Source organism: Triticum aestivum, chromosome 6B, assembly GCF_018294505.1.
Source record: "Triticum aestivum cultivar Chinese Spring chromosome 6B, IWGSC CS RefSeq v2.1, whole genome shotgun sequence".
Classification (NCBI taxonomy): Eukaryota; Viridiplantae; Streptophyta; class Magnoliopsida; order Poales; family Poaceae; genus Triticum; species Triticum aestivum.
The window spans coordinates 172,104,739-172,131,407 of NC_057810.1; the positions used below are offsets into that span (position 1 = coordinate 172,104,739).

Genomic DNA, 26,669 nt, shown 5'->3' on the forward strand with positions numbered 1-26,669 from the left:
GAAATTGAAAGAATTTAAGAAAAAAACAGAATAAACAAGGGCTATACAGGATCTTTGCCGTCAGCTAGCGGATGGCAAAGCTCTTTGTCATCCGCTAGCAGACGACAAAGAGGACACGTGGCAGTCACCTGTGCAAAATGGCAACATTGGCTGCCTATTTGGTCATTTTGCCATCTGCAAGCGGATGGCAAAGTGACCAAATAGGCCTGGCAAACAGGGCCATCTATGCCGTCTGCTGGTCGACGGCATAGCTAGCCACGTGGCAGCATCCCAGTGCTACCCTAGCTAAGCTCTTTGCCGTCCGTCAGCGAACGGCAAAGAGCTTTGCCTCTTTATCGTCGGCTGGCGGACGGCAAAGAACGCCGTTAACCCCTAACGGCTCTCACCTCACACCGCTGTCATCTGTCATCGTTGCTGTCTGCTGGCCTCGGATGGCTGACGGCACAATCCTTTGTCGTCCGTTTCTACGAAGTGGATGGCAAAGAAGGCCTTTGCTAGCACGTGTTCAGCCAGACGGTTTGCCGTCCGCTGGCTGACGGCAAAGGATTTTGCCGTCCGTGATCCATGCATTTGCCGTCTGCCATGGCGGACGGCAAAGAAGCTGATTCCAGTAGTGTTGACGGCAAAGACCTTTTCATCTTTGCCTGGCAGACGGCAAAGATGCAAACATGTTTGTCGTATGCTAGCTGATGGCAAAGCACATTGTTAACCCTTAACAGACTTAAGTTGCCACATGCGCCGTCCAGGCTCTTTGCCGTCTGTTAGCAGACGGCAAAGGCCTTTGCATCTTTGTCGCCTGCTAGCAGAAGGCAAAGAGACATTTGCCGTATCTTATTCAGCCGGACTTGTTGCCATCTGCTGGCTGACGGCAAAGGCCTTTGCCGTCCGCCAGGCATGCCTTTGTCGTCAGCCATGGCTACGGCAAAGTGCCTGATTCCTGTAGTGTATATATATCGTTATATGTGTTGGCTTTGTATGTGCTCCATGCTACAAGTACCAACTGTTATTTGTGGCGGTGTGTATAAGCTTGGAGAGGGTGGTGAGAAAGATTTTTACCCAACATGAGAACATAATCTGACCATATGACTTTACTGATGTTGGTATGTTTTTTTTTATTTTGTCGGACTATCTGGTATGGTTGTGTGCATTGTTCCTTTACTGTGATTTATATCCGCTCGATGCTACATTTTAAGTTAATTTAATTATCCTTTGTCAAAGAAAGAAAGTTAAATTTCTTTTTTCAAGAGTACGCCAATAGCGTACCTTATCTTTATAGAAGAGAGCAAAAGTATTTACAAGAAACTTGAGGCCATGCGAACATACCCCAAGCAAAACACACACCCACGCCCAACTACCAAACTACCAAATACACTAGGCTACTCTCTCACAAATCTATGCAACCCTACCACTCCTACTCCCGCTCTCCTCCACTCCTCAATCTCTTGCAATATTTTGTGAATAAGGTTACTTCCCAGCAGCACTTGATTTGCCCGATTGAAGACCCTTGCATTACGCTGCTTCCATAAGTTCCATGCCACCAAAATTGCCAAAGTATCAAACCCTCTTTTCTGTGCCTTTTGGTAATGCTTCCGACTTGACAACCACCATTGGAGATAGTTGTCTTGTGTGCTTGGCCGAGGGATGTCCAGGTGAAGGGCAGAGAGGCATCCTTCCCACACCTCCCTAGCATACACGCACTGGATTAGAATGTGCTCAACATTATCCTCACTTTGCAAGCACGTATAGCAAGGTGCCGGGTGATCTTGGAGCCCATGTCTTGATCTCCTATCTGAGGTCCACAAGCGATGTTGAACCGCCAGCCAAGCGAAAATCTTACACTTTAGTGTCGCCCAGCTCTTCCAGATACATGCAGCAAAAGGGGAGGTGACACCCCCAGCACACAGCCATCGATAAGTTGATTTTGTCGTGTATAATCCTGAAGGGTCCGCCGGCCAAGAGAAAGTATTTGGGACTCCTGCTTGTTGTTGGACCGTGTGAATGGCTTGATTCAGGTGCAGAAGCTGCATATGCGCAGTGAAAGAAAGATCTCCTCTCACATCCTGAGTCCATCTGTTAGCATCCATAGCCTGCTGAACTGTGCGTCTATTTTTCACTTTTGTATCCACTGATGCTACAATGGTGGGAGCAATGTCCGCTGCTGCGAACCCATGGATCCACCGGTCTCTCCAGAACAGGACTTTAGTGTCGTCTCCAACCTCAATGTGCACCATGCTGTCAAACACCTGCCTGGCTTCCTCATCTTCCGTCATAGGGATACCTCTCCACGGTCTGGAGTAATCAGTCCGGTGTAGCCACTCCCAGCGCACTCGTAAAGCGAGTGCCTGCAGTTGCAGATTTTTAACCCCCAGCCCTCCCATGTTCAAAGGCCGGCAGATATTGTTCCATGCCACAAGACACTGTCTAGCATTCGTTTTATCCTTCCCAGCCCAAAAGAATGCGTGCATGCTTCGATCAAGCTCCTTGAACACCCAAGCAGGAGCGTCAGTCACCAGAAAGTGGTGAATGGGTTTAGCCGCGAGAACTGACTTCACCAGAATCAGCCTACCCGGGCGTTGAATCAGCCCTCGCTGCCATGCAGGCACCAGCTTGCGCGCCGAGTCCAGGATTGATTGCCATTCCGCACGAGTTAACTGGCAAGCTGGAGTCCAAGATATAAAGTTTAGTTTTGTGTTGACTTGTACTTATTTATTTATTTATTTTAGAAAAATACAGTCCTTAGATGTTCGGCCGGGCTTACTTCAATTCCTGGATCCGAGTGACCTGCTAGCTGATGCTGGCGCCATAAATTATGTGCAAGGAAAGTGACCTGCTGAGGTTGAAGCCTCGTAGTAGCCAGGTGTCACAACCAGCGGAACTTTCTCCTTCCTTCGATCACCAACGCAAATCTCAACCACATCCTCCCGCGGCCGGTCCCGGCCTTTTATCCCCAGCCATTCCCCGCCACTCCCAGCTGCCACAGCGGATAACTAAAGCTAAGCAATCACCAGAACGCGCGCACGCACACGAAGAACACAGAAACCAGAGGAGCCTAAAAAGATTTCGAAGATGCAAGCATTCCTCGCCTACTCGATCTTTACGAATCCATGTTCGAGGTCTTTCTTTCCGCGTCCAGCAACGCAACCTCGGCTCCTCCTGTCCTCGGTTCCGGCAGCGAGGACGGGTGCTGCTGCCACCGCAAGAAGATGCGGTGGGCCGGGCCGGAGCGTGGTGACCGCGGCGTCATCGTCCCCGGCGGTGGCCGCCGTGGCGACGGACGTTCCCGGGACGATGAAGGCCTGGGCGTACGAAGAGTATGGGGACGCCAGCGTGCTCAAGCTCGATGAGGCCGTGTCGGTGCCGGCGGTGGGCGAGGACCAGGTGCTGGTCCGGGTGGCAGCCGCGGCGCTCAACCCCGTCGATTCCAAGCGGCGTATGGGCAAGTTCAAGGCCACCGACTCCCCACTCCCGGTGAGCTCGGGCGCCCCTTCAGTTTCACTTCCTTCCGAGCTCGAGCTCTTGATTTGATCACTACTCACTAGCGTGTTGTGTCGTGGTTGGTCTGCAGACTGTGCCAGGGTACGACATGGCCGGAGTGGTCGTCAAGGTCGGCAGCCAGGTGAAAAACCTCAAGGAGGGCGACGAGGTGTACGGCCACATCAGCGAGAAGGTCCTCGAGGGACCCAAGCAGTTCGGCTCGCTGGCAGAGTACACCGCCGTGGAGGAGAAGCTGGTGGCGCTCAAGCCCAAGAGCATCGACTTCGCGCAGGCCGCCGGTCTGCCGCTCGCCATCGAGACCGCCCATGAGGGCCTCGAGAGGGCGGGCTTCTCCGCCGGCAAGTCCATCCTCGTCCTCGGCGGCGCCGGCGGAGTCGGGACCCTCGTCATCCAGGTCTGGCATTGCTCCTGCGTGGCTTCAGTCCAATCTCAAAACTGAATTTCTGTCCAGTCAAAGCACTAACCTGCTGAACATGGCGCAATGAAGCTGGCGAAGCAAGTTTACGGCGCGTCGACGGTGGCGGCCACGGCCAGCACCCCGAAGCTGGAGCTCCTGAAAAGCCTGGGAGCCGACGTGGCCATCGACTACACCAAGGACAACTTCGAGGACATGCCGGAGAAGTACGACGTCGTGTTCGACGCAGTCGGTGAGTTCGTTTGTCAACACAAGAAAAGACTGACAAAACACACACACCAAGCAGTAGTCCGGAGCTGACACATGCTCGGGGGTTTCAGGCCAGGGCGAGAAGGCGGTCAAGGTGGTGAAGGAAGGCGGCAGCGTGGTGGTGCTCACCGGCGCGGTCGCGTCCCCGGGGTTCCGGTTCGTGGTCACCTCCGACGGGTCCGTCCTGGCGAAGCTCAACCCTTACCTCGAGTCCGGGAAGGTGAAGCCGGTGGTCGACCCCAAGGGGCCCTTCCCCTTCTCCCAGGTCGTGGAGGCGTTTTCCTACCTCGAGACCGGGCGAGCCACCGGCAAAGTAGTCATTTCACCAGTTCCATGAGACACTGCTGTAAATAGCTAGCACAAGTGGTGTGTTTTTGTCACAGATCACTGAGCAAATATTTGTTGGATCGTGCGTATAAACAGAAAAAGATGTGATGTTATCAGAGATGGCGGTAGGTTCATGGTGTATTTACTACAATGAACATAAATCTGTAGTATTTGTTCAATCTGTACCTGACATTTTACCATTCAGTTATGTTTCTGATAGTTCAAAAGGCTACAGAGGGTTGTACTGCTTTCCTGAATTTCCAAAGTGAAAGTGAGCGCACAAATTATTCTGAGGCAATCAACAATTCTTGTTGTCAGAATAACACCTTGATGATCAGCTACCCTATCCGGTAGGATTTTATTCTTCTCACTAGGATCAAAATGAAAAACTTGTATGATTACAGTGCCTTACGGTAGCACACCGGAAGTGGTTTACTGTATTGTCATTTCTCTGGGTGATTGCGGCAGTCTTTCTTCTGTTAAAAGAGATGTTCATTCTTACTTTATTTTGTAGTTACAGTAAGTAGAGGGTTACAGTAAGTAGAGGGTTACAGGAAGCATAGATATCTATTCTTCTGCATTACTGACACATTAGTCTTGTTCTTGTGCACTTACAAAAAGGTAAACAAGTTTATGTGAACAAGTTCCAGAAGTTGGGCAAGGACAGACACTACTCAGTCGTGGCTCAACACATCACATGGATAATGGACACGATTGAAAAACAAATGCTGCTGGGATTCCTTGACTTGTTTGTTTAGGGGGCAATTAAAAGGGCGAAAGTTAACGATACATCAATGTTTCTTGATCTTAGCTTTTTCCCATAGCTGCTGAAACGAGTTCCAAATAAACAGAGGGTCATAAAACCAGCAATCAACGTGTCAGTACAGACACTACCAAAATCCAAACTGCTGCAACTTGTAGAGGACCTTCGAAGTAATTCAAATATTTGAACTTGGAAAATGAAGGACTTCAAATATTTAAACTTGATTTGGTTGGGGTGCGCCTGCCTGAGCAGTAGTGCAACGCCTAGGCGACACCTGAGGGCCTCAATGGCAAGCCATTGTGGTGCACCCTCCCCCACAAAAAATAAATTTAATATCGTTGTGGGCACATGGCCCACATATCAGATATTAAACTGATAAGAACAGATACTACACTTGATCTTAGCCAAAAGGCCAAGAAAGGTATGAGTTCTTTTGCTGCCCTCCCCCTCCTTTTATAGCTACCTCGACCGTCTCTCCCCCCTCCGCAAGCGAGGTGGTACTAAAAAAGCGAAACGAAAGAGCAGGCAAACCTGCTGCGCTCGGCCCAGTATTACGGCTTTCATTTTATCCCTGTTCGTTCCGCTACCTGCCTCTGACATATGGGGGACGAGCCGAGCTTGAAGGACGACGTCGACGACTACAGCACCGCGTGAGTCTTGGACAAGATACAAGAAACTTCAAGGGATGGGAAACGTATGAATGTCAGAATGAGCTGTGGAGATCATCAAGCCATGTAAAGTGCATGGAGAACGTACCATTACCATAGCCACGAAGTTACTCGACATCATCTCTGATAAACTGTGATGGCTACTGGTACAGTTACCATGTTTAGCTTATTTTTCTCTGAAAGCAATACACAGCACCATGACAAAAATACAGGAAGCTGGGAATAATAAATCATGTTCAAAGTAAGTAGATTACTATCTCTAGGAGAGCATGTGGGCTGTTCAACTAAAAGCGACTTTCAGTAGAAAGTGGAAATTTCACTAGGTTCAGTCAAATAAAGAAAAAATAATCTTCAATGTACATTTTATTCTTAGTAGTATCTCACAGTTCTAAATACTTAAGTTGGTAGTATATGACAAGAATGAAGTACAAAAGGTGATTGGATACTTAAAAGCATCGAAATCAACTTGACTTGTTGGTTTTATCAGTTGCCGCATCCATCTTCTGAAGATCATCTGGAGTTTAGGACAAGTGTCAGGGCAATGTGAATCCAAAATATAGCAGAGTCCATTTCCCCAAGAATTCCTCTTCGGTGACGAGTTTCCCATCTTCTAACGATCATCTGGAGTTCTGGACAAGTGATGTGTTTTTCTCACAGATTACTGAGCAAATATCTGTTGGATCATGCATGCAAACAGAAAAGGATGTGATGTTATCAGAGATGGCGGTAGACTCCTGACTTATTACAGTGAACAGAAATCTTACTCGTTCAGTTTGTACCTGGCCTTTCACAATTCAGTTGTTGTTTCAGATATTTCAAAAAGCTCCAGGGTATTATTGCTGTCCTGGTTTTCCAAAGTGGAAGTGAGCACATTAACTGGGGGATCAATTCCGAGGCAATCAACAGTTCTTGTCGTCAGAGTAACATCTTGATGATTAACTACCCTCGCTAGTAGATCAGAATTAAAAACCTACGCTAGTTGATTAAAGTGGCTTACAGTAGCAACACCGGGAGTGCTTTAAATCTATTGTCATTTCTCTGACTGATTGCAGCAGTCTTTTTCTGTTAAAAGAGATTATCCATTCTTTCTTTATTTTGTAAAGTTGCAGTAAGTAGGATTATGTAGATGCTGGTTAGTATGGTATGTAATGTTCAGCATCCTCGCGCGACCCAGTTTTACGACTTCTTTGTTTTCCAGAAGAAGCTTTCAGTGGTCGTATAGTAGAGTCCATTCCTTTTTTCCCCAAGAAATCCTTTTCGGTCGTGAGTTTCCGTTATGGTTCAGAAGCTTGGATGACTCACCAAAGATTGGTCAGGGAAAAGGATGTACGACGTGAGAAATTCATAACAGACATAAACAGGGAAACAAGGAGATGGTAGCATCCTTTTATGCAGATCACACTTTCATGATACGTCGTAGTATATATTGTTTAAGCCCCTAATTTATTCCTAAGCATGCACATGTAAAATGTAACTATGTACCAGAAAGCAAGAGTAGTAAGCAATCCAGATTCAAAAAAAAAGAGTAGTTAAACACATAATACAATACAAATCTCGGTTCCTCAACATTACTGATACATAAGTGCTATACTGGTGCACTTACAAAATGGTAAAACGGGTTTATGTGAACAAGTTACTTGAAGTTGGGCGGCACGGACATCATTCAGTTGGTGGCTCAACACATGGATAACGAAAGCGCTTGAGAAAACAAAATGTTGGGATTTCTCGACTTGTTTGTTCTCCTTTTCCCCGTCACAGCGGCAGCAAGTACTACCAAATAAACAGGTCCCAACAGGCCAAGTTCGACGTAGTGCCGCTGCAGAGTCCGGACCGAGCAGCGTGACAGTTTCTGCTGCAGAGAGCAGGAATCTCCTAACCGAGCAAGACAAGACAGCAAATCAGCATTGCCTTGTGGCCGCTTGACCGAGGCTCAGACAGATTTCAGAAGCTTGAATACATATGAACTTAGATTTTTAATTTTAAGAAGTTTATTTAAAAAATTTAACTTAGTTTTGGTTGGGGTGCGCCTGCCTGAGCTGTAGTGCAACGCCCAGGCAACACCTGAAGGCCCAATGGCAAGCCACTGTGATGGACCCTCTCCCACAAAAAATAAATTTAATATCGTTGTGAGCACATAGCCCACATATCAGATATTAAACTGATAAGAACAGATACTACATTTGATCTTAGCCAAAAGGCCGAGAAAGGTATGAGTTCTCCTGCTGCCCTCCCCCTGCTTTTATAGCTGCCTCGACCGCCTCTTCCCCCTCCGCAAGCGAGGTGGTACTAAACGAAACGAAAGGAAAGAGCAGCGAACTCGGTCGACCAGGCGAGTCAGCCTCTCGTTCGTTTGGGCTTCAACGGGCCCAACAAAAACACCACGGCAGCATCCTTTCACGGCCCACTGCTACGGCTTCTTTATTTTTCCCTGCTCGCTGTGGGCGAGCCCAAAGGTGACCAGAACCAAGCCGCACGAGTCCGTCGCGTTCAAGTTCCTCCTCTCCTTCTCCAACCGCAGCGATCGATCGAGGCTGCCGGCGATGTACGGCGCCATGAAGGACCAGGCGGTCGCGCTGGTCCGGCGGGCGGTGCAGGAGGACGACGCCGGCGACTACGCGGCCGCGCTCCAGCACTACGTGCAGGCGCTCGACTACTTCGCGGCGCACCTCAGGTACGAGCACAACCCCAGGGTCCGCGACGCCATCGCCGCCAGGCTCCCGGGGTACGTCGCCCGCGCCGAGGAGATCCGCGCGCTCCTCGACGGCAACCCCGCCCCCTGTGGACCCGCCGGCAACGGCGTGGCGGCGGCGACCAGGAAGAAGGATCCCCGCGGCGGCGGGGACGAGGACGACGAGCGTGCCTCGGAGCGGACCAAGCTCCGCGCGGGGCTCCACTCGGCGATCGTCTCCGAGAAGCCCAACGTGAGGTGGAGCGACGTCGCCGGGCTGGACGGCGCCAAGCAGGCGCTGCAGGAGGCCGTCGTGCTCCCCGTCAGGTTCCCGCAGTTCTTCACCGGTACGTGATCAGGTGCCACCAGAAGCTTCGTCGATTTCGCCTCAATTCGGAGGAAGCGCCTGTTTGTGACGGATCAAAATGTGTCGCGCGATTAATTGCAGGCAAGCGGAGGCCGTGGAGGGCGTTCCTCCTGTACGGGCCGGCGGGGACGGGGAAGTCCTACTTGGCCAAGGCCGTCGCGACGGAGGCCGACTCCACCTTCTTCAGGTGATTGCTACGATTCACTTCTCTTGCGGTTCCAGTCCTTTGTCCCAACAACAGAGGCACATTAATTTTTGTTGCAATGCTGATGTTTGGAGCCAAAGTTTGAATTATTTTGGGATTGCTTGTTGCTAATGCATATCATCACCATTCTGCAACTTATGGACTAATGTTCAGTGTTGAACTAACTGTAGTATATCCTCGTCGGATCTTCTTTCGAAGTGGATGGGAGAAAGCGAAAAGCTGGTCGCAAACCTGTTCGAAATGGCTCGTGAAAATGCCCCCTCCATCATCTTCATCGATGAAATTGATTCTTTGTGTGGCCAACGTGGAGAAGGTAATGAAAGCGAGTCTTCTAGGAGGGTTAAGACGGAGCTGCTCGTCCAAATGCAGGTGACTTCTTCAGACATTGTAGAACACTTGTCACTGTCTTCTTTTTCCATGAAACTGGCAGGATTGTTGTCTTCAAGCAAGTACTCCCTCCGTCCCAAAATTCTTGTCTTAAATTTGTCTAGACACGGATGTACCTAATACTAAAATGTGACTTGATACACCCGTATGTAGACAAATCTAAGACAAGAATTTTGGGACGGAGGGAGTAGAATACAGTGGCTCAGATTGTTGTGAGAAAAGCAACCACATGCATATGTCTGTCTATAAATTAAAAGTTTGCAAAGCAACTGCCATCGATCACAGTTTCTTCAATAGTAACTAAACACATTTTTCTGACATGCTTGTAATATTACAGGGTGTTGGCCATAACGATGACAAGGTCCTTGTTCTTGCTGCTACAAACACTCCATATGCTCTGGATCAGGTAGACATATACTCCTATCAAATATTCATACAATTACAATGTGCATATTTTCTGCGGGGAAAAAATACACTGTACATCTGTGCTGTGTGTTATCCTTATAGTACTGAACCTGTCATACTTGTGCGCTGTGCCCCAGGCCGTCAGGCGGCGTTTTGACAAACGCATCTACATTCCACTGCCTGACCTTAAAGCTAGACAACGCATGCTCAAGGTAACGAGCTGACCAAAAGAAAGCTTCAGTCAACAATACCCCACCTTGACATTGCTACCAACTTCAGTCACCCTTAACATCCGTCACCGCTACAAGGTTCAGTTAACTCAGACTTCACCTTTGCAGGTCCATCTCGGCGACACCCCTCACAGCCTGACCAAGAGCGATTTCGAGAGCGTGGCTCACCGGACAGATGGCTTCTCCGGCTCGGACATCGCCGTCTGCGTATGTCACCATACTCCCCCCAGCCTTTTCTTGCACACAATAAACATATGGTGTCGAGATACCGATACTTCTCCCTTTGCGCGCTTTTGACAGGTGAAGGACGTGCTGTTTGAGCCCATACGCAAGACGCAGGACGCCATGTTCTTCTTCAGGTCAGAGGACGGCGGCGGCGGCACGTGGACGCCGTGCGGGCCAAAGCAACCAGGGGCCGTGCAGACCACCATGGAGGAGCTCGCGGCGGAAGGCATGGCTGACCAGGTAAACACTATAAAATGCAGCAGCGTGTTATTTTGCCTCTTGCTTGCCTTGTTCGTCTCTTGCTCAGGTGGTTTTCTCCTGTGTCGATGTAGATTACCCCGCCTCCGATCTCCAGGACAGACTTCGACAAGGTCCTTGCGAGGCAGAGACCGACGGTGAGCAAGGCGGAGCTGGGAGTGTATACAAGGTTCACCAAAGAGTTTGGGGAGGAGGGCTGAATTTTACGTACACCCAGGATTTTACGTTCTGTAAATGTTGCCATACGATTACTGACTTGAACATTTATAGGCCTGTATAGCTTTGTGAAGTCATAGCAATTCTTCTTGTACATGCTTGTTGGTTAAAAGCATCAGAAATTGATTAGACAAAACAGTAGATTTTGCTGATACTACTCACTCATGGGCACCTGCTGTCAACGGTATCAGATGGTACTTTCACTAAGACATATTCTCTACTTACAAACACCGTTAGGCCTACATGCATCATATTCCTGTGACATACAAACTTGCTGCAAAGACAATGTCACGCTTGATTGCGTTGGACGCGATCTCCATTTTCTTGTACAAAGCAGAGTTACCCATTATGGAAGCCGCATTCCTGAACTCCCTACATGTTTCATCCAACCGCACAATTGTTCTTACAATCAGCCCTTCAGATACATCTGTCAGCTCACATATGTCCGCGAAAGGCGTTCCCTGCACATCGACGCGGCAGAAAAAGACTTAGAATTTTACACCCATGACCCATCCCACAGAAAGAGTTCCTACCAAGATGTGTGTAGTGATAATACCTTTGCCCATTCGTAGACAACCTCAACAAGACCAAACTTGAGATTATCACGTGCATACTCTTCAGGATCCACAGGCACCTCGTGCCTCTTTTGGAGCTGTCCTAAGTTGATTGCCGTGTCATAGAGCCTAATACGGAGACAGAGAGAAGAACAAAAGGTACTTGAGGTATGTATCATGTAAGCAAGCAATTACACCCTCTGTTCGTTAGTACTTGCAACGTTACCAGGTCCAAGACACAAGGTGCGCTGGAGAGATAAGCACTAGAAGCAGGCAAGAAAAAGAAACTAACCTCTTTTTGGCATCAGCCAGTTTCGGAGTGAGAGATGGTTCTGACGCGTTCCGTTGTTGGAAAACAAATGCAGACATAATAGCCACAGCTTCTTCAGGTTCTAATTCATCCAACTGATTCTCAAATAAACACTCTGTTGATATTAACTCTTCACCAGAGTTCATTTCACATGCCACTCGGCCCTTAAGTTGCACAACAAGATCGGAATCGATGTAATGGATCTCCTTTAGTACATCGATCTGCACACATGGAAAAATAAAATTGTTGTAACAGAAATCTTAAAGGGTCAAAATATTAATTGAGGTGCATGTGGTCCACACTCCAAGAAATGATATTTCCCTCTTGATATCCTGGTAGTGGCCTTTTGAGCAATCCACGGTAACTAATCAACTATGACAGTTCCCCAACACAAACATGTGTAACTGGACCACTCCGCATGCCAATTATGATATTCTGTTTGGACTGAGCCTACATAAACACATTCCATGAAAAAAAACTAGCCTCATGATTTATACAGTAGGATAGAAACCAAAAACCTCATGTGCAGACCCAGATCAGAAATGATTGGACAACTTAGGAAATTTTAAGCTTCCCAATCCCCTTGGATTTTGTTGTGCCAGAAATAATAGATATGGTTGCTTAAGGAACTTACTTTTTTTCTAATCTACCCACAAGAACAAGAAAAAATATGTAAAGTCTTACTCTGCCTTGAAACTGTGGCATCTGCTGAAGTGCCTCATCAGACATTTGGTATTTCAGTTGATCCAGCTCATCCTTGTGCACCTTTTGATCCTTCATCATTGACTTATGTTCCTTCAATTTTATACAACCATGGCACTTGTTTTTAGACATTTGTTCCAGTAGGTTGTTATGTGCATGATATCTTTTAACTTGATCCATGTCTTTCATTTTTAGGTCTGCATTGCATCGAAAATGAACAAGTTAAAACAGTTGATAAATCAAGTGCAGGAAGTGGAAAAAAAGGGCAGCCCGGTGCATGTAGCTCCCGCTTGCGCAGGGTCGGGGAAGGGTCCGACCACTTTGGGTCGAAAATGAACAAGTTAAAACAGTTGATAAATCAAGTGCAGGAAGTGGAACAAAGCATTAAAAGATTATTGAGCTCTTTCCAATCGAAAGAAACGCCTAAATAAATCCACATCGGTTAGGTAAATCATCAAATGCTGATGTTACATCAGGGAACTCAAGACAAGTTCTACTGTACTAATAAGATAGTGAAAATTAAGAGTTATATGATCACATTTTGTTTGCCTTATCCTAGTTGCAACTTCAATAATTCTTGCTCATTCAAGTCTCTCTAGCACAAACACCTTAGGAGTTAAGGAAAGTATAAGCCATAAAAACACGTACACCATAGCCCTGTAACTTATTCTACTTACAAGATTGACTATAAATGAATTGGAACATACTAGATGAACACAATAATCAGCATGCAGATAAGGTCTTTTTTCTAATCTGATTTGACCTTTAATGGAATAGCACAAGATTTCATATGGCAGTTTAGCCATCGCAGAATATCTGTACCTTTTATTGCATCTAGCGCAGGAGGGTACTTTCCATCTGTCTGCTCTTTAATAAGCATTTGAACTGTTTTAGCGTAAGCTGTTTTGCTAATGTCTTCAAGGAGTCCGACTTGATCAATCTTTATTTTGCTTGTACATATACTAATAATCTCTTTATTCTCCACAGCTCTTACTTCAAAACCCATTCCAGATGCGTCCCCCGTGTATGGTAGCTTTATATTGATAACACCTGAACTTTTTCGTGTTCTAGAGGAAGAGAAAAAATCATCATCCATGCCACGTTTTCCTTTCGGCGGGATAATAAAATATCCTTGAGAATCCCCTGGTCCCTTCTCATTTTGACTGGATAAATTAGGGGCTAGTGCAGATGAAGTGCAATCACCGGTCAGTACAAGAACAACATACTGCTTTAGTGTAGCGGATGGATTTTTCACGATTACACCAAGCAAGTGATCATCATCCTGTCATATAACATACAGATTATAATGCGGGAAAGATGCCACTGTTGTGCCAGTAACCATTTGTAATAAAAGTAGGAGAAATAAGTAAGCACAAGGCACCGCTTTATCCTCAAGCCTACTGTGGTTTATCAGAATCCATGGTAGAAGCGTAGAAAAGATGTTTCAATATTAGAACCTATATGAAATCAAGTAGATTAAATGGGTGATGTCTAGAAGGAACAAAGAACCGATTTAATTAAGGTACAAGTGAGGACCGAACCCAAGCTGTCTATCCCACCAACCATGGTGCTAGCCAGTAAGCCCCTGGATGACCTCTCAAATTCGATTCATTATATAGAAGTGACAGACTTCTTGCGTCGAATCAAATAAATTACATAGAAGTGCCACAAGAAGTCAACAGTTAATGTAGCTAGCTTAAAATGGCTGGTCAAAGTTCTTATCATTCAAACTGGAGGTGCTGAGAAAGAAGCTCAAAGGTGGTAAGCTAATTGGGGTCCAACAGAAATTTAGTTCAGTTTTGAATCAAGAAGATGCAGATATCAAGCTTAATTTCAAACACAAGACTGAATTTGGGCCAAGCTCAACTCCAGTACGCTACTTGTGTGTATACCCATTTCTCCCCTTGGGATGGGATCCTTATTTGTTTAATAAAAGGTCGCAAAATCGAATTCTTATTTGTGACAGGTGTAAACAAAAAATCGTTGAAAGGATGAACAGCAAAAATAAAGCATGCGTAAAATGCAACCCAATAGAATGAATACATACAGATTTGGCTTTAACAACCACCAATCTTCCAGGCGCAAGGAACTGCTGAGTAGTGTGCAACTGCATAATTGCTTCTGTGACAAATTCCCTGTGTTCTTCGGCTTCTAGAAACATATCGTAATATTCTTCAATAGAAGGCTCTCCTTTTATGCACCTGATGATTTAAGAATGAATTTAATAGATTATGATGCAGATAGGATAATAAATAAGAAAGCCCCAAAAAGGCCCAACGAATGATTGTTAACAAGGTTGTTAACAAGGAGGAAAAAGACTGAACCGCGCCAAGTAGGAGTAAAACCTACGAACTTCTGCATAGGAAACAAACACTCTATCCACTGAGCTGTATGTTTATTTGTTTATTAACTGTATATAAAAGAAAATACCAGTACCAAACATATCAGCTTAGCATTTGATAACATCCAAAGATCTCACAGAGGACTGATTCTTATGATATGAGCACTGGATCAACCCAACTGTACATCTAGTCCTGCAAGGTGCTGCAGAAAATGACTATATTGCCACACTCCCATCCTTTTGGGGGCTAGATGCACAGTTCATGACTGGGAGCCTGGGAGGTAGAGGACTAAGTAAATAAATGTCTGCATTTCTGTAACTACGGTTTTTTTTATCGTTTTTATCTTCTGTAACCAAGTCCAACCGACTACTCCAAGATTTGGTTATAAGATATTAGTGCGTATTTACTCATTTGCCAACTTGGACAGACGAACAAAGATTAGTCCTCTAGAAATAGATGGTCGTTTTTGCATATCCAAAAAATGAGACTAGATCAACACATTTGCCAACTACGGTATTTTCTATCACATCTTTGTAGTGCCAATTACTCTAAAGCTGTGCTGCGTCTATTCTACCAAGGGTTGTAGTTCCACAAATTAGATACCCAACCCATAAATTAAACATGAGTGCAAGAATATCAAATATTGGCACCAACCGTATTAATACAATTTGGTAAAGAAGGGTTGATGTCTCACTCGATTGTCTTTGTAGGTTGACGTAGCATTTGCAGAAGCAGCTTTTCCTTCTGAGGCAAATCCTTTTGTGCATGGAATTCTGCGAAACTTCTCTTAAGCATGTCCTCCACCTACAAGACAATGCATCTGTGAAGGATATCCCGTTTCCTCTGGAACATTTTAAAAAGAGCATAGTGGCACACATCGATCTAAGACATAGTCACGCCCTCTGTAGGGCCTTTTCACCTTGGGCATTGTTCTTTCCATGAAATACATCAAGACGCATTCTAGCGTCTCCCAAAACAAAAAATATATACTGATAGTAAAGTCAGTATGCCTAGGAGAAAAGAAAATTAAACTTAACAAATTTCTATCATGTATTGAGTATTACCATGGAAATTAAGCAGACTGCAAGTCAAGAAATTTAGTTGAATACATGAGTCGATTTTGTGCTTGTATGTATGGCTGGGTGCTTCCACTGTGTCAGGCATTCAAACATACCTCGAGATTTGTGCACATGCTCTCATGATATATTTGTGGTAAGAGAATGTGCGCAGATCTCAATGCACATCCAATGGTAGAGAGATAATGGGGGCACCCACCCATGCCAGGTACAAGGTGTTACCCCCGAATACAGACTCTCTGGTCAACATATTTATCAAAACATGGATATACTGTGTTTTAACAAGTAAATAACCTGAGTTGAGCAGTGCAGCTGTTAGGAATAGCAACTTGTATTCTCATGAGGCCATAGCCAGTATACAGGCAAAGAAAAAATGCACTAAACCCCTTAAAACAATAGGGATATCAGACAGCTAATATATACATGTCTAACAGAAGCAAGAGCAACATATATTTCTAGCTTATTTCAGTTTTTGGTCTATAATTCAAACATATATATTTGCAATGCATGTGCTTAAGCGCCGATAAGCTCAAGAAAGAAGATTGTATATAAGAGGAAATAAGCTGATTTGAGCAGTTTAGCAAGAGGGACATATATGTCGAGTTTATGTTGCAATTTTGAGTATCCAGAGTTGAAAGTTGAAACATATATATTTCAGAGCATGTGCATCTGCCCCATGAGCTCGAGAAATTGAAAGATGGTTGGCCACACGAAATACACCCACATCTAAATACAAAACTTACTCAAATAACATGGCTGAGCAGGAAACTTTTCTAATCGACAGTGAGAGGTATACCTTAAGTTCCTCCACACGTAGAAGATGTAGTATCATAGTGTATGTTAGTCGAAACTGAGATTCCAGTCGAGTTGGTTTTCCAACAAGAAGATTTTTCAAATCACTTTCTTCAGGAATTTCATCGCGGCACATCATTATCACTGTACCTATGGTATCTAGTCCTCTCCTACCAGCTCGTCCAGCCATTTGAATATACTCCCCTGGAAGTAACCTTCGATGTTCCTTCCCATCAAACTTCCTTAAAGTATCAAACACAACCTGTTGAATTTGCAAGGTTTAGTCGGAGACACAGAGCAGTTTATCAGAATCTTGGGCTTAAAAGGCATGGTAAGCTCAAACATATAAACTAAGCATGAGCAACAATTAGCTTGATTCCAAATGGCGCACAGAAATAAGAAAAAACACTATGTGCATCAGCCTGACTACATTTATGTTTGCACGAACTAAACACTGGACATTATGTGTAACTGTCAACAGCAAACTGCAAAATATATTTAGAGAAAGAAACCTGTCAATCAATGTTGGCAAGATACTAACAATACATTAAAATTGGTCTAGTCCAAAGCATATTCAACAGAAGTGACCTGCAAACCATAATACAATCACTAGATATTATTGCCCCAAACTCCCGACACACATGCCAAGACAAAAAATTGACAGTTATATCCCAAATCTCAGCGAGGTGAGTGTTAAGTGGTGACTACTTCATGCTTCCCACATGAATAAATCGAAGGACTCCCAAGGTTCTGAACTATAAAACATAACAAAATGACCATTAGCACCTCTCTACAATTAGAATTAATTGCAGAGATATAGCAGTTACCAGCCAGAATAAATGATGTTAGTTTACACTAAGTATAAGGTATGCATCATTAGCACATTGCAGTCAATTCGAAAAATGACGAGACAATTGATCGGTTTCATTACCATAGTTCAAATATACAAATATAAGAAAAACTACAAGTGGGTCGACCATGCTTAGTTTAAGTATAATAGCAATATGAAGTCTGAACACAAGATAGAGAAACACTGAAACCCTCCGTATGAGAGAAGAAACAAAAAAGAACTCACCGTTCTTGCAGGAGCATTAACACCCATTGCAAATGTCTCAGTGGAAAACAGTACCTGCAACGAGTTTAAGCAAGTCAAATGGTTGCCACTCAGTTAATTTATAAAGTATAACTGCAGCAGCACATGCTATTTTAAAATATAACTGTTTAGCTAGTAGCTGACAACACTGTTGTTTGAACCGAACAACCATTTCACTGTTAGCTCACTCAAGCTAAACACCTTGTGCCCATGATACTGATTCGGCAATGATTATTCGAGCACAGTGCACAACTGCCAACTACTCCCTCCGTTCGGAATTACTCGTCCAAGAAATGAATGTATCTAGATGTATTTTAGTTGTAGATACATCCATTTTTGTGGCAAGTAATTCCGAACGGAGGGAGTAGTAGCCACTACTCACTAGTAAGCATTTATAGTTTTATACTTTGTTTACATCTAGCAAATACCCTACATACAACATATGGACTGTCCATGAATGTTTCCCTTTCAAGAAGTGCAACTACTAAGACAAAAAGTAGATAGATGACAATGGAGAAGTAGTTAATCCTGGTTAGCTTAGTACATAAGTTTCTAACATGTAACTGAAAGACGAAAAGAGAAGTCCAGTTTACCCTCACAAGTACTCCCTCCGTCCCAAAATAAGTGTCTTGACCTTAGTACAACTTATTTTGGGACGGAGGGAGTATAATACTTGGCGCACTTAAACCTCTCAACTATCAAACCTGACATCTGATCTTCCCAGCTTCCAAAACCAGTGCAGAAAACCCTTTAGAGCGGTTTCGCGAGAGACTGCACAGCCATGTCAGGACCCCACATGGACACATGGCATCATGTTCCACTCACTCTCTTCAGGCGAGAGACACCATTGGAGACGCTCAGAAAATCAGCTGGGAGGAAGAGTATAACGCTAGTTGGCAGTATTTGAGATGAGCTCAGCTCCATGTGAGCAGCAGACCTGCACCACCGGACTTGAGACACAAGCAGCATACGGACAATCATTATCAGCTCCAGATCCACGCAGGGGTTGAGGAGATGATTCCACCATGCCATGGCACACGGGAGCGTCATCCTGCTCCGAGTCAGTGCAGAGTGTGGCAAGCTCTGGAAGGCATGGAGGAGCATGCGGCCATCGAGTAAGGAGGTGATGGCTAACAAAGAGGACCAGGTGGCGGTGGCCAGCAAGGGTAGGATATATATATATATAGAGAGAGAGAGAGGGCGGGAGGAGGAAGAAGATGACATGCGGGGCCATGATGGTGTGGTTGTCCAATATTCTAACCTATCCACGTTGGAGCTCCATGTGTTCAAAATCGCTGCAACCATGAAAACACCACCATGCAAAACCACCATAGAGGGTTATTTCCACCAATTTTTAATGTTAGGAAGGTCAGACCTCAGATTTCAGGTTTTATAGTTGACAGTGTTAAGTGCGTTAGGCACTATACTAAGGGGTTTGCGGACCAGAGTGAACCTTTTCCAATGATGAAATATCAGTTAGATGTTTGAAGCTTAACCTTGATCACACCGCGACAAAACAGCATCTCAACTACTTCTTTCACAATAGGAAGAAGCCCAGCATGGTGAACTCCAATTCCTCTTCGCAGAAGGCTTTGTATTCCTACGACCTAACAAAGATGTCAAAATCTATAGCATCAAAACAAAGTTAAGCTAACCAGTCAAAAACTTTGCTATTGGATAACCTGAGGAAGGTTCCTGTCGGATCCTTTGAGGCGCGAAAAGGCCTTATCACAGAAGACACGGATTTCGCTTTTATCAGAACTACTGGTGAGATCAGCACCAAACATGCTATCTGCTGACCTATCACACCTGTTCTTTGAGAAGCAAAAAATTACCACCTGCAGAAGAACCATAGAAATGATCAGAAAAGGTCATGTCAAATGTTAAGTACTCCCTCCGTCCGAAAAAGCTTGTCACAAGCTTGTCTTTCAAATGGATGTATCTAGCACTAATTTGATGCTAGATACATACATTTGAGGGACAAGCTTATTCGGCGGAGGGAGTAATATACAATAGATAAAGGAAAATTATGTTCATGACCAAAAAAATGATAAGACAAATTGTTATTCTACAATGGAGTATTAGGTTCAGAATGCAAAATGAAAAGTAACATTTCAAAGCAGAAGAACATGAGGTCCAAAGAACTTGTCGTGAAATAAAACATGGAGAGAGATGTCAAAAGCAATCTTTCTCACATACAGGCACAAGTGATTTCTTCAAAAGGTTATTTATAAGCGGCATCCAGAATGAAGACTCAGATCTCCTTGACCCTGAGGTGCTTTGCTGAATTGCTGCTGCTCCTGAATTGGTTTGGTGGTGCTTTGGGTGCTTCTGATCTCTCCCTTTACTAGACGTGTCTGGATTTCTGCCTTGAGTTCCAGCACGTACTGCAGGAGTTCCTGATTTTGTTCCAGGTTTCGCTCCAAACTTGTTTGCATTTTTCATTTTGAAAGCGTCCTTGGCGTCTCTAAATCCTTGAGCAAGAAATATATCCTTCTCACATACTTTGTATACCTCTCCAGAGTAGAACAGGCAATGCTCGAGGGGAACGGGCCTTTTGTTGGTCCTGGTGAAATATAGTGGTCATACGGTGATGCAAATTGTGATATGATGAAGTATATGTTGAAAGAGATTAAGAACAGGAAGCATGTTATGACAAAAGTGCAGTTAAGAATGTAAAATTACACTGTAAGGCGCTGAATTATTTAATCTCACCTAGAGCCCAATATTGTCGAAGCTCCTACACTGTCCAATTAATTGCAACCAAGCTAAAAAGGTATCTTGTGTTATGCCCCCCACATCGGGGAAGGGCAAATTGTTAAAAAATACCCCTCCTTAGGGAAAAATGAGAGGGCAAGAAGCAGAACTCAGCTCCCACTATAAGCATGTCAAAGGAACGCGGTACCCGGACCGTTTCCTCTAGCTACTCAACTCCATCCTGTGTAATTCAACTCCTCCCTCTATCTCTCTGAGTGTATTTGCATTCTCTCTCAGCCTCTCAGGGACAAATACACACTTGCGATAGGCAAATGTTTAACCCCAAATGACACATTTTGTTCCACTGAAAGATGAATCAAATAGATAACAAGCTAATCATGCAAGCCACTACCACCTGAATTATCTCCATGATCCACGCGGCCAGGCCCTCACAAATTACTGCTCAATTAAACCACATGAAGGTGACTAACATAGCATGTGTACGTAATATCCTCAGATGTGTGTGCATGTTGATTACTTCTCCGGGATCCAAGCGTGCATCTCCTCATCCATACTACTAGCTAGCAAGTTTTAGTAGGCGTAGACCATTAATAGGTCATATGACATGTTATTAATTTATTATACATCATGATTAGCTTATATGCTTATACCAACAGAAACAATTATCAAGATTTTTATTGCACAAAATACTATAGTAGAGGGGCTGGTTGGAATTAACAAAACTAGATTAGAGGAGCAAAATCAAATAGGTTCAAGGGTAAACTGTGCATTTTTCCCCCACTTCAAAATGATAGCACGTTACACTTACGATGTGACACGAATTTTCTTCTGTTTTGTTCGGCCAATCCAGTCAGCAAATTCAACTGTATTCGGAACCTGGCAGAATAATTAAAAAGTCAAGCCTAAAGTAAAGCTGAAAATGAACAAAATAATATGGAATATCAAACTTCAGATTTTTCATAGCACAACAGTGAAAAGCACTTTTCCAATATATTTAATGTGTTAGTTTGGAATCAAATTTTCACATTAACCATTGCTTATCATTAAACGGTTGCTACAGCCAGTAATAGGTGTGGTTGAATACTGTAGCAGCCAGAAACTTGCATAACCATAACCAGCAAATAAATTGCAATCCTGTACATGTATGACATAATCTAGGTTCCTGGATCATACGACCGTACTTGCTTGCTATGAAACTTACACAATCAGACAATCTTCCATACTATGAAACTTACACATACTTGCCATAATGCTACGACCAAATCACCTTAAGATCTTCAGTATCAATTAAGAATCCAAAGGCAGCTGAATAGTACTAGTATTCCCTGTTCTGAAGTGAAGTCTGAACTATACTAAATTAATGACATGCCATTCTTGCATAATTGGCATGACTCAACTATGGCCCTGTTTGGTTCGGCTGTTGATTTCTAAAAGCAGCTGTGAAAAATCTGCTGTGGAAAAACAGTTGTGGAAAATCTGATATGAAAAGGATGTAGGTTATTTGGCAAACCAGCTGATACAGCTTTTTCAGAGTTTGGCCCGCAGCGGAATCAGATTTGGGAAAGCACGTCCTGGGCTGCTTCCGCTTTTGGTTCAGATTTTGGCAGCAGATTTCTGGAATCGGATTCTACTGGGTTCGCCCTTTGGTTCAGATTCTGCTGCGCGGCAGCGGAATCCATCAATAAAAGCTGAACCAAACAGGGCCTATTACTGGGTAACAGTTAACATCAATACTATATATATCATATTTGGTTGATTGCAACAGTCGTAATAAAATTGCAGTTTTCACTCGATCCATACCGTTGCTGAAAGGAGGACAATGTTAATGTGCTTCGGGAGCATTATAATAACTTCCTCCCAAACTACGCCTCTCTCGGCATCATTCACATAATGCACTTCATCAAAAATTACCTGATTGCATCATTAATCACACATCAGAAACATGAACCATGATCCCTTAGGCCTTGTTAGGTTGCTTAGGATTTCAAGGGGTTCGAAGGGGATTGGAAGGGATTAAATCCCCAGCAAGTCAAAATCCACCTCAAACCCCTCCAATCCTCTCCAATCCCCTTGTGGGGATTAACCGAACAAGCCCTTAATAAGATTGCAAAAATGTGAAGTGGAAAGTGAAAAACAGAGCATATTTACACTAAGAAAAAATAATCAGAAATGCAATGGCATACCCATTCAATATCCCGTATAATATCAGCACCTCTGTAGAGCATTGAGCGCAATATTTCTGTTGTCATAATTAAGCAAGTTGCCTCTGGTCTGATGCTAACATCTCCAGTAAGAAGTCCCACATCAAACTTCCCGCAGAAATCTCGGTATTTCTGGTTGCTGATAGTCTTAATGGGAGCAGTATAGACAGCCCTGGTGCAATGCTGCACAATAACGTCTGTTATCATAGTGTCACACTTACATTCTTTCTATCGAGACATGTCATTATATGTTTGGGAGGGCCTGAATAAACTGCTACAGTATATTGAGAAGTAGTGTAACAAAGTATGCAATACTCTAGACATAAATCTACTGACAAAAGTAAAAGTGAGCGTGATTCAGGAATACTGTGTACTTCTCAAAGCAACTATAGGTAATAAATAGTAAGCTAGAGATCTCCTAACTCAAGCACATTGCTGACCACAAATAACAGAGTAAATAAGAAGAATGAAAGGCCGCAGTTTAGAAAAAATATACAGAAAAGAATCAGTGAAGTCAGCCGTACTTTTGATGCTAAAGCAAAGGCATACTCTGCAACAACCGTCTTCCCTGCTGATGTATGGGCTGCCACAAAGACTGATTCCCCCTTCTCAAGATAATATATAGCCTATTTATGGTAAATACAAAGAATACAGGTAAGCGATTGTATCAAGCATTCAGTACCATACTATTCTAACCATAAGGTGATAGCAATTAGGGATTGCTCTTGCTTGTATGCATAACTTCAATAGGAAGTATATGAAGAGGACACCCCTTCTTGCTTCATGTTTCCTTTCGTTCGAAATTTATATGGCAGTCTTGTGTCCCAAAAGGGCCAAAGACAAGGAACAAATAGAAATGGAATGTACCATTTGCAGCTATCATAATACGTAATTTGTTTCCATATGTAGTCAATGTGTGAGCCGTAAGTATGAACACAAGTGTCTGCATGTGATGGATAGAGAATTTGGAAGGGATGCTGAATTCCTAGTCTATCGACCTCTCAGTATTTCACAAAATGGTGGTAAAATCATATGAGTGCAAATTTATTAGTTCTTAGCACATAATTCTGTATCATACATAAACCTGAAGCCCTTCAAAATGTGAATGAGCTTTGTCAGAACTATGGTTGAGACTTCAAAACACAGTTATTCACAGTTTTCAGGGCATGAGAGGAAGGTTAAGACGACAGCTTCAAGTTTCTTAATGTTGATAGCTCGCATGCACAAAGAAAGTTTGTGCCATCCTAACTAATAGCAATACAAATTTAAAAATTATTTCATATAGTTGCTAGGTAAATTGAAATTGAATGTTTTCTGTTTGTGGTAATTTACAAGGCAATGTAGACAGTCAAAGCACAGAGATATGGTACCACACTATCACCGATTCACTGGTGCATGAACCACTAACAAGCATGTGGCATGGTTGTGCCTATTGAACATCATGTTAAAAGAAATGCAGATCATGCTCTTAAACAGCATAACACACTAGATGGTCATCAGCATAGGAAACTTCAGATATTCGGATAAAAGGTACAGATGCTAATGAGTATTTTACCTCCTTCTGGAACTTATCCAATTCAAAGGGATATTCAATTGCCATATCTGGAACAAGTTTGTGGAAGTTTGTCACAATAGAATTATCCCCAACAACGAGTGCCCAGTCCTATTGAGTGAAATGGAAACAAATAATAATCAGTGGTTCGGTTTTCTTCAGAAATGTTGCTGCTTCTGCAACACCAAGCACCAATGAAGGTAATGGAATAAGAAACACAACAGATGCAAAGAGTCGCATTTTTTATTAATGTGCGCCTACCGTGCCCTCCTGTGCTGGCTTATCATCAACTAATCCACTTGTTTCTCCGCGGGCATCTTTCACTTCAGATGATAACATTTTATCCAAGTCCGTTTGAGCTTCAGAAACATCTCCTCTGACATTAGCTTCCTGTTTGTCAGTTTCTGCCATTGTAAGAGTTTCAGAAGCATCTTGCAACTTATCAACCTTTCGTTCATTGACATCTACAAATGGGAAATGGGAGGATTAACACGGAACCGGATAAGACTTAATAGCATTGAGAAACACATGTGGCCTATATACAGTTTTTTCTTTGAGTAACCATAATTTATATATGTTTTCTTTTTTCACGGGAAACCATACTCTATACATAGTATTAACAGGCATTTTATCAATTACTTCATATTCCATCTCTAAGTGTAGGTTTTTGTGTGATCCTTGCGGACAGCATTTTCAAACTTTGGTCTATCTTAGAAATGCTTTCATAATTCATTTCTTTTGTCTTTTGCTAGTATTAGAAAACATATCAAATTATTGCATTGATACTGTAAAAAGTCAAAATGCCATATCTGTAGGTGTAGAAAGTAGCTGCTGCAATTCAAAACAAGAGAATATACTCATGTGACTTTGAACATATGAAGTACGTCGGCAATAAATTACCGTTGGTTCCCTCATCTCCAGCCAATTGCTCACCATCATCTTCATGTGGCACAATGTTGACATCATCTTCCTCCCAAGCTATCTTGAACAAATCATCAAACTGCACCGAGTACTTATCCTGCAGGACCATGGGGCAATCAGAATATAATGCCAAAACTGCAGGGATGTGGATGTTGAACCGTAAGCATTTAAGCTGGTTACCGTTGAGTCATTTGATGAAGATGCAGGTTGCTCCTCGACATGCTCCCCTTCCCGGAAACACTTCCAGTGACTGTTATACTCCTATAACATAAGACAGGAGTTGTTAGTTGTTACTGCCCCAGTTTAGAACACCCACAGCATTCCTTGGTAAAATGAACACACACTTCGAGATTTCACAAGGATCGAACCTTCAACTGGCCCAAGTCCAATCCCTTGGGGAACCCTGGCGGAGCATTTAGAGCAGGGCCACCACTCATAAGCTCACGCACCCAATCACCATTCCGCGCACCCTCTGGAAATGCCTTCTCCAATGCTGCCGCCTCAGCTGCATCATCCTGCAGGCCTCCCGGGCGGAATGGCCGGCTGTTGACTCTCCCTCTCACAAAGTCCTTCGCCGGGCCTGGCATCCGTGGCACCATCCCCCCAGTCCCCGAGTCGAACACTTGGCTCATCTCCATCTGCACAGTCTCAGGGTCCCAAACTTGCTGCTCAGACGTCGACGACGATCGTCGGCGAAAAGGCGGCTCCCAGGCGGGGACGAGCATGGTGCGCGGGGCAGAGGGCTCCAGAGGCGGCCTGGCGAGGTCGAACCAGTCCACATCCCACACCCTGCCGTCATTGGCCGCGGTGGGGACGTAGAGCTCGGGGTTGAGGTAATTGGCCTCGAGGTACTCCTTCACGCTGCTGGGACTCTCGGGCGGGTAGGCCGGCGGCTGCGGTTGCCATTACAGCATCGTTGGGTTTAGGGTTCAGACTTCGCACTGAGTAAAAACGTGCAGTGTGGGACGGAGTTTGGGGGGTCGCGTACCAGGACGAAGTCGGGCACGGGGTTGGGCGTGTGGGGGGTAGGGTCGAGGCGGAGGTGGCCGCCGTGGCCGGAGAAGCTGATGCGGAACGGCACCTCGCTCACCGGCGATGGGGTGAGGTCGTCCATGGAGGCCCCCGCGACGAGGCGGTCCGTTAATCTCTCCACTGAACTCTGCTTCTTCACAAGCTTAATAGGGCGCGAGCGGAGCTAAGCGGCGGCCGGAGTTGGGGCCGCGGGGCGGCGCCGGAGATGTGGGTGGGGATGGCGTCGGCTCGGCTGCTCGCATACCCCGATGCGTCGGGTCACTCTCTAGTCGTCTCGCTTCGCCCGCTCGGCTACGCGGTGCGACTCGACCAGATTAGAGCATGTCCAACCGGCGCGACATGACTACGTTTTCCTTTTTTTTTTTAAGGGAGACTGCCTTTTTCTTAGGGAAAACCACATGGCAACTTTATTGATCATAATGTCAAAAGAAAAACTTTATTTTTTATTTATTTTTTGAAAATAAGAAAAACTTTATTGATCATCACAAAAATTGTACA

At 44.4% G+C, this 26,669-nt stretch overlaps 3 protein-coding genes and 2 non-coding genes across 6 annotated transcripts; 2 read left to right on the plus strand and 3 right to left on the minus strand.

The window, feature by feature from the left end:
* Positions 1-3,148: 3,148 nt before the first annotated feature.
* LOC123136413 (2-methylene-furan-3-one reductase) lies at positions 3,149-4,718 on the plus strand (the record flags this gene model as incomplete). Its single annotated transcript, XM_044555769.1, is given in 4 exon segments — positions 3,149-3,468; positions 3,566-3,889; positions 3,983-4,142; positions 4,231-4,718. Coding segments are annotated over 4 exon segments (1,070 nt in total), but the record flags the coding sequence as incomplete, so codon positions are not given.
* A 760-nt stretch (positions 4,719-5,478) lies between these two features.
* Positions 5,479-5,674, minus strand: LOC123140225 (U2 spliceosomal RNA). Its single transcript, XR_006469875.1, has one exon. It is a non-coding gene; the product is annotated as a U2 spliceosomal RNA (small nuclear RNA).
* Positions 5,675-7,933: 2,259 nt separating this feature from the next.
* LOC123140228 (U2 spliceosomal RNA) lies at positions 7,934-8,128 on the minus strand. The gene has a single exon (XR_006469878.1). It is a non-coding gene; the product is annotated as a U2 spliceosomal RNA (small nuclear RNA).
* A 243-nt stretch (positions 8,129-8,371) lies between these two features.
* Positions 8,372-11,014, plus strand: LOC123136415 (protein SUPPRESSOR OF K(+) TRANSPORT GROWTH DEFECT 1). The gene is made up of 8 exons (XM_044555772.1): positions 8,372-8,932; positions 9,034-9,139; positions 9,328-9,526; positions 9,882-9,950; positions 10,087-10,161; positions 10,288-10,386; positions 10,480-10,644; positions 10,737-11,014. The coding sequence occupies exons 1-8, from the start codon at positions 8,458-8,460 to the stop codon at positions 10,860-10,862; spliced, it is 1,314 nt and encodes a 437-aa protein (XP_044411707.1). The 5' UTR covers positions 8,372-8,457; the 3' UTR covers positions 10,863-11,014.
* LOC123136414 (DExH-box ATP-dependent RNA helicase DExH11) lies at positions 10,915-26,467 on the minus strand. Of its 2 annotated transcripts, XM_044555770.1 has the most exons (22): positions 26,128-26,466; positions 25,508-26,032; positions 25,320-25,400; positions 25,119-25,236; positions 24,480-24,682; positions 24,222-24,329; positions 23,191-23,292; positions 22,649-22,849; positions 22,266-22,376; positions 21,274-21,341; positions 19,947-20,313; positions 19,430-19,585; positions 19,244-19,354; positions 17,730-17,783; positions 16,659-16,916; positions 15,481-15,590; positions 14,492-14,645; positions 13,267-13,726; positions 12,427-12,641; positions 11,725-11,963; positions 11,435-11,561; positions 10,915-11,339 (listed from the first exon to the last, which is right to left on the minus strand). In XM_044555770.1, the coding sequence occupies exons 1-22, from the start codon at positions 26,251-26,253 to the stop codon at positions 11,127-11,129; spliced, it is 4,107 nt and encodes a 1,368-aa protein (XP_044411705.1). In that variant the 5' UTR covers positions 26,254-26,466; the 3' UTR covers positions 10,915-11,126. The 2 variants fall into 2 exon arrangements, with proteins under 2 accessions (XP_044411705.1, XP_044411706.1); XM_044555771.1 differs by lacking the exons at positions 10,915-11,339; positions 11,435-11,561 and having other exon boundaries at positions 11,906-12,192; positions 26,128-26,467.
* Between the last annotated feature and the right edge of the window lie 202 nt (positions 26,468-26,669).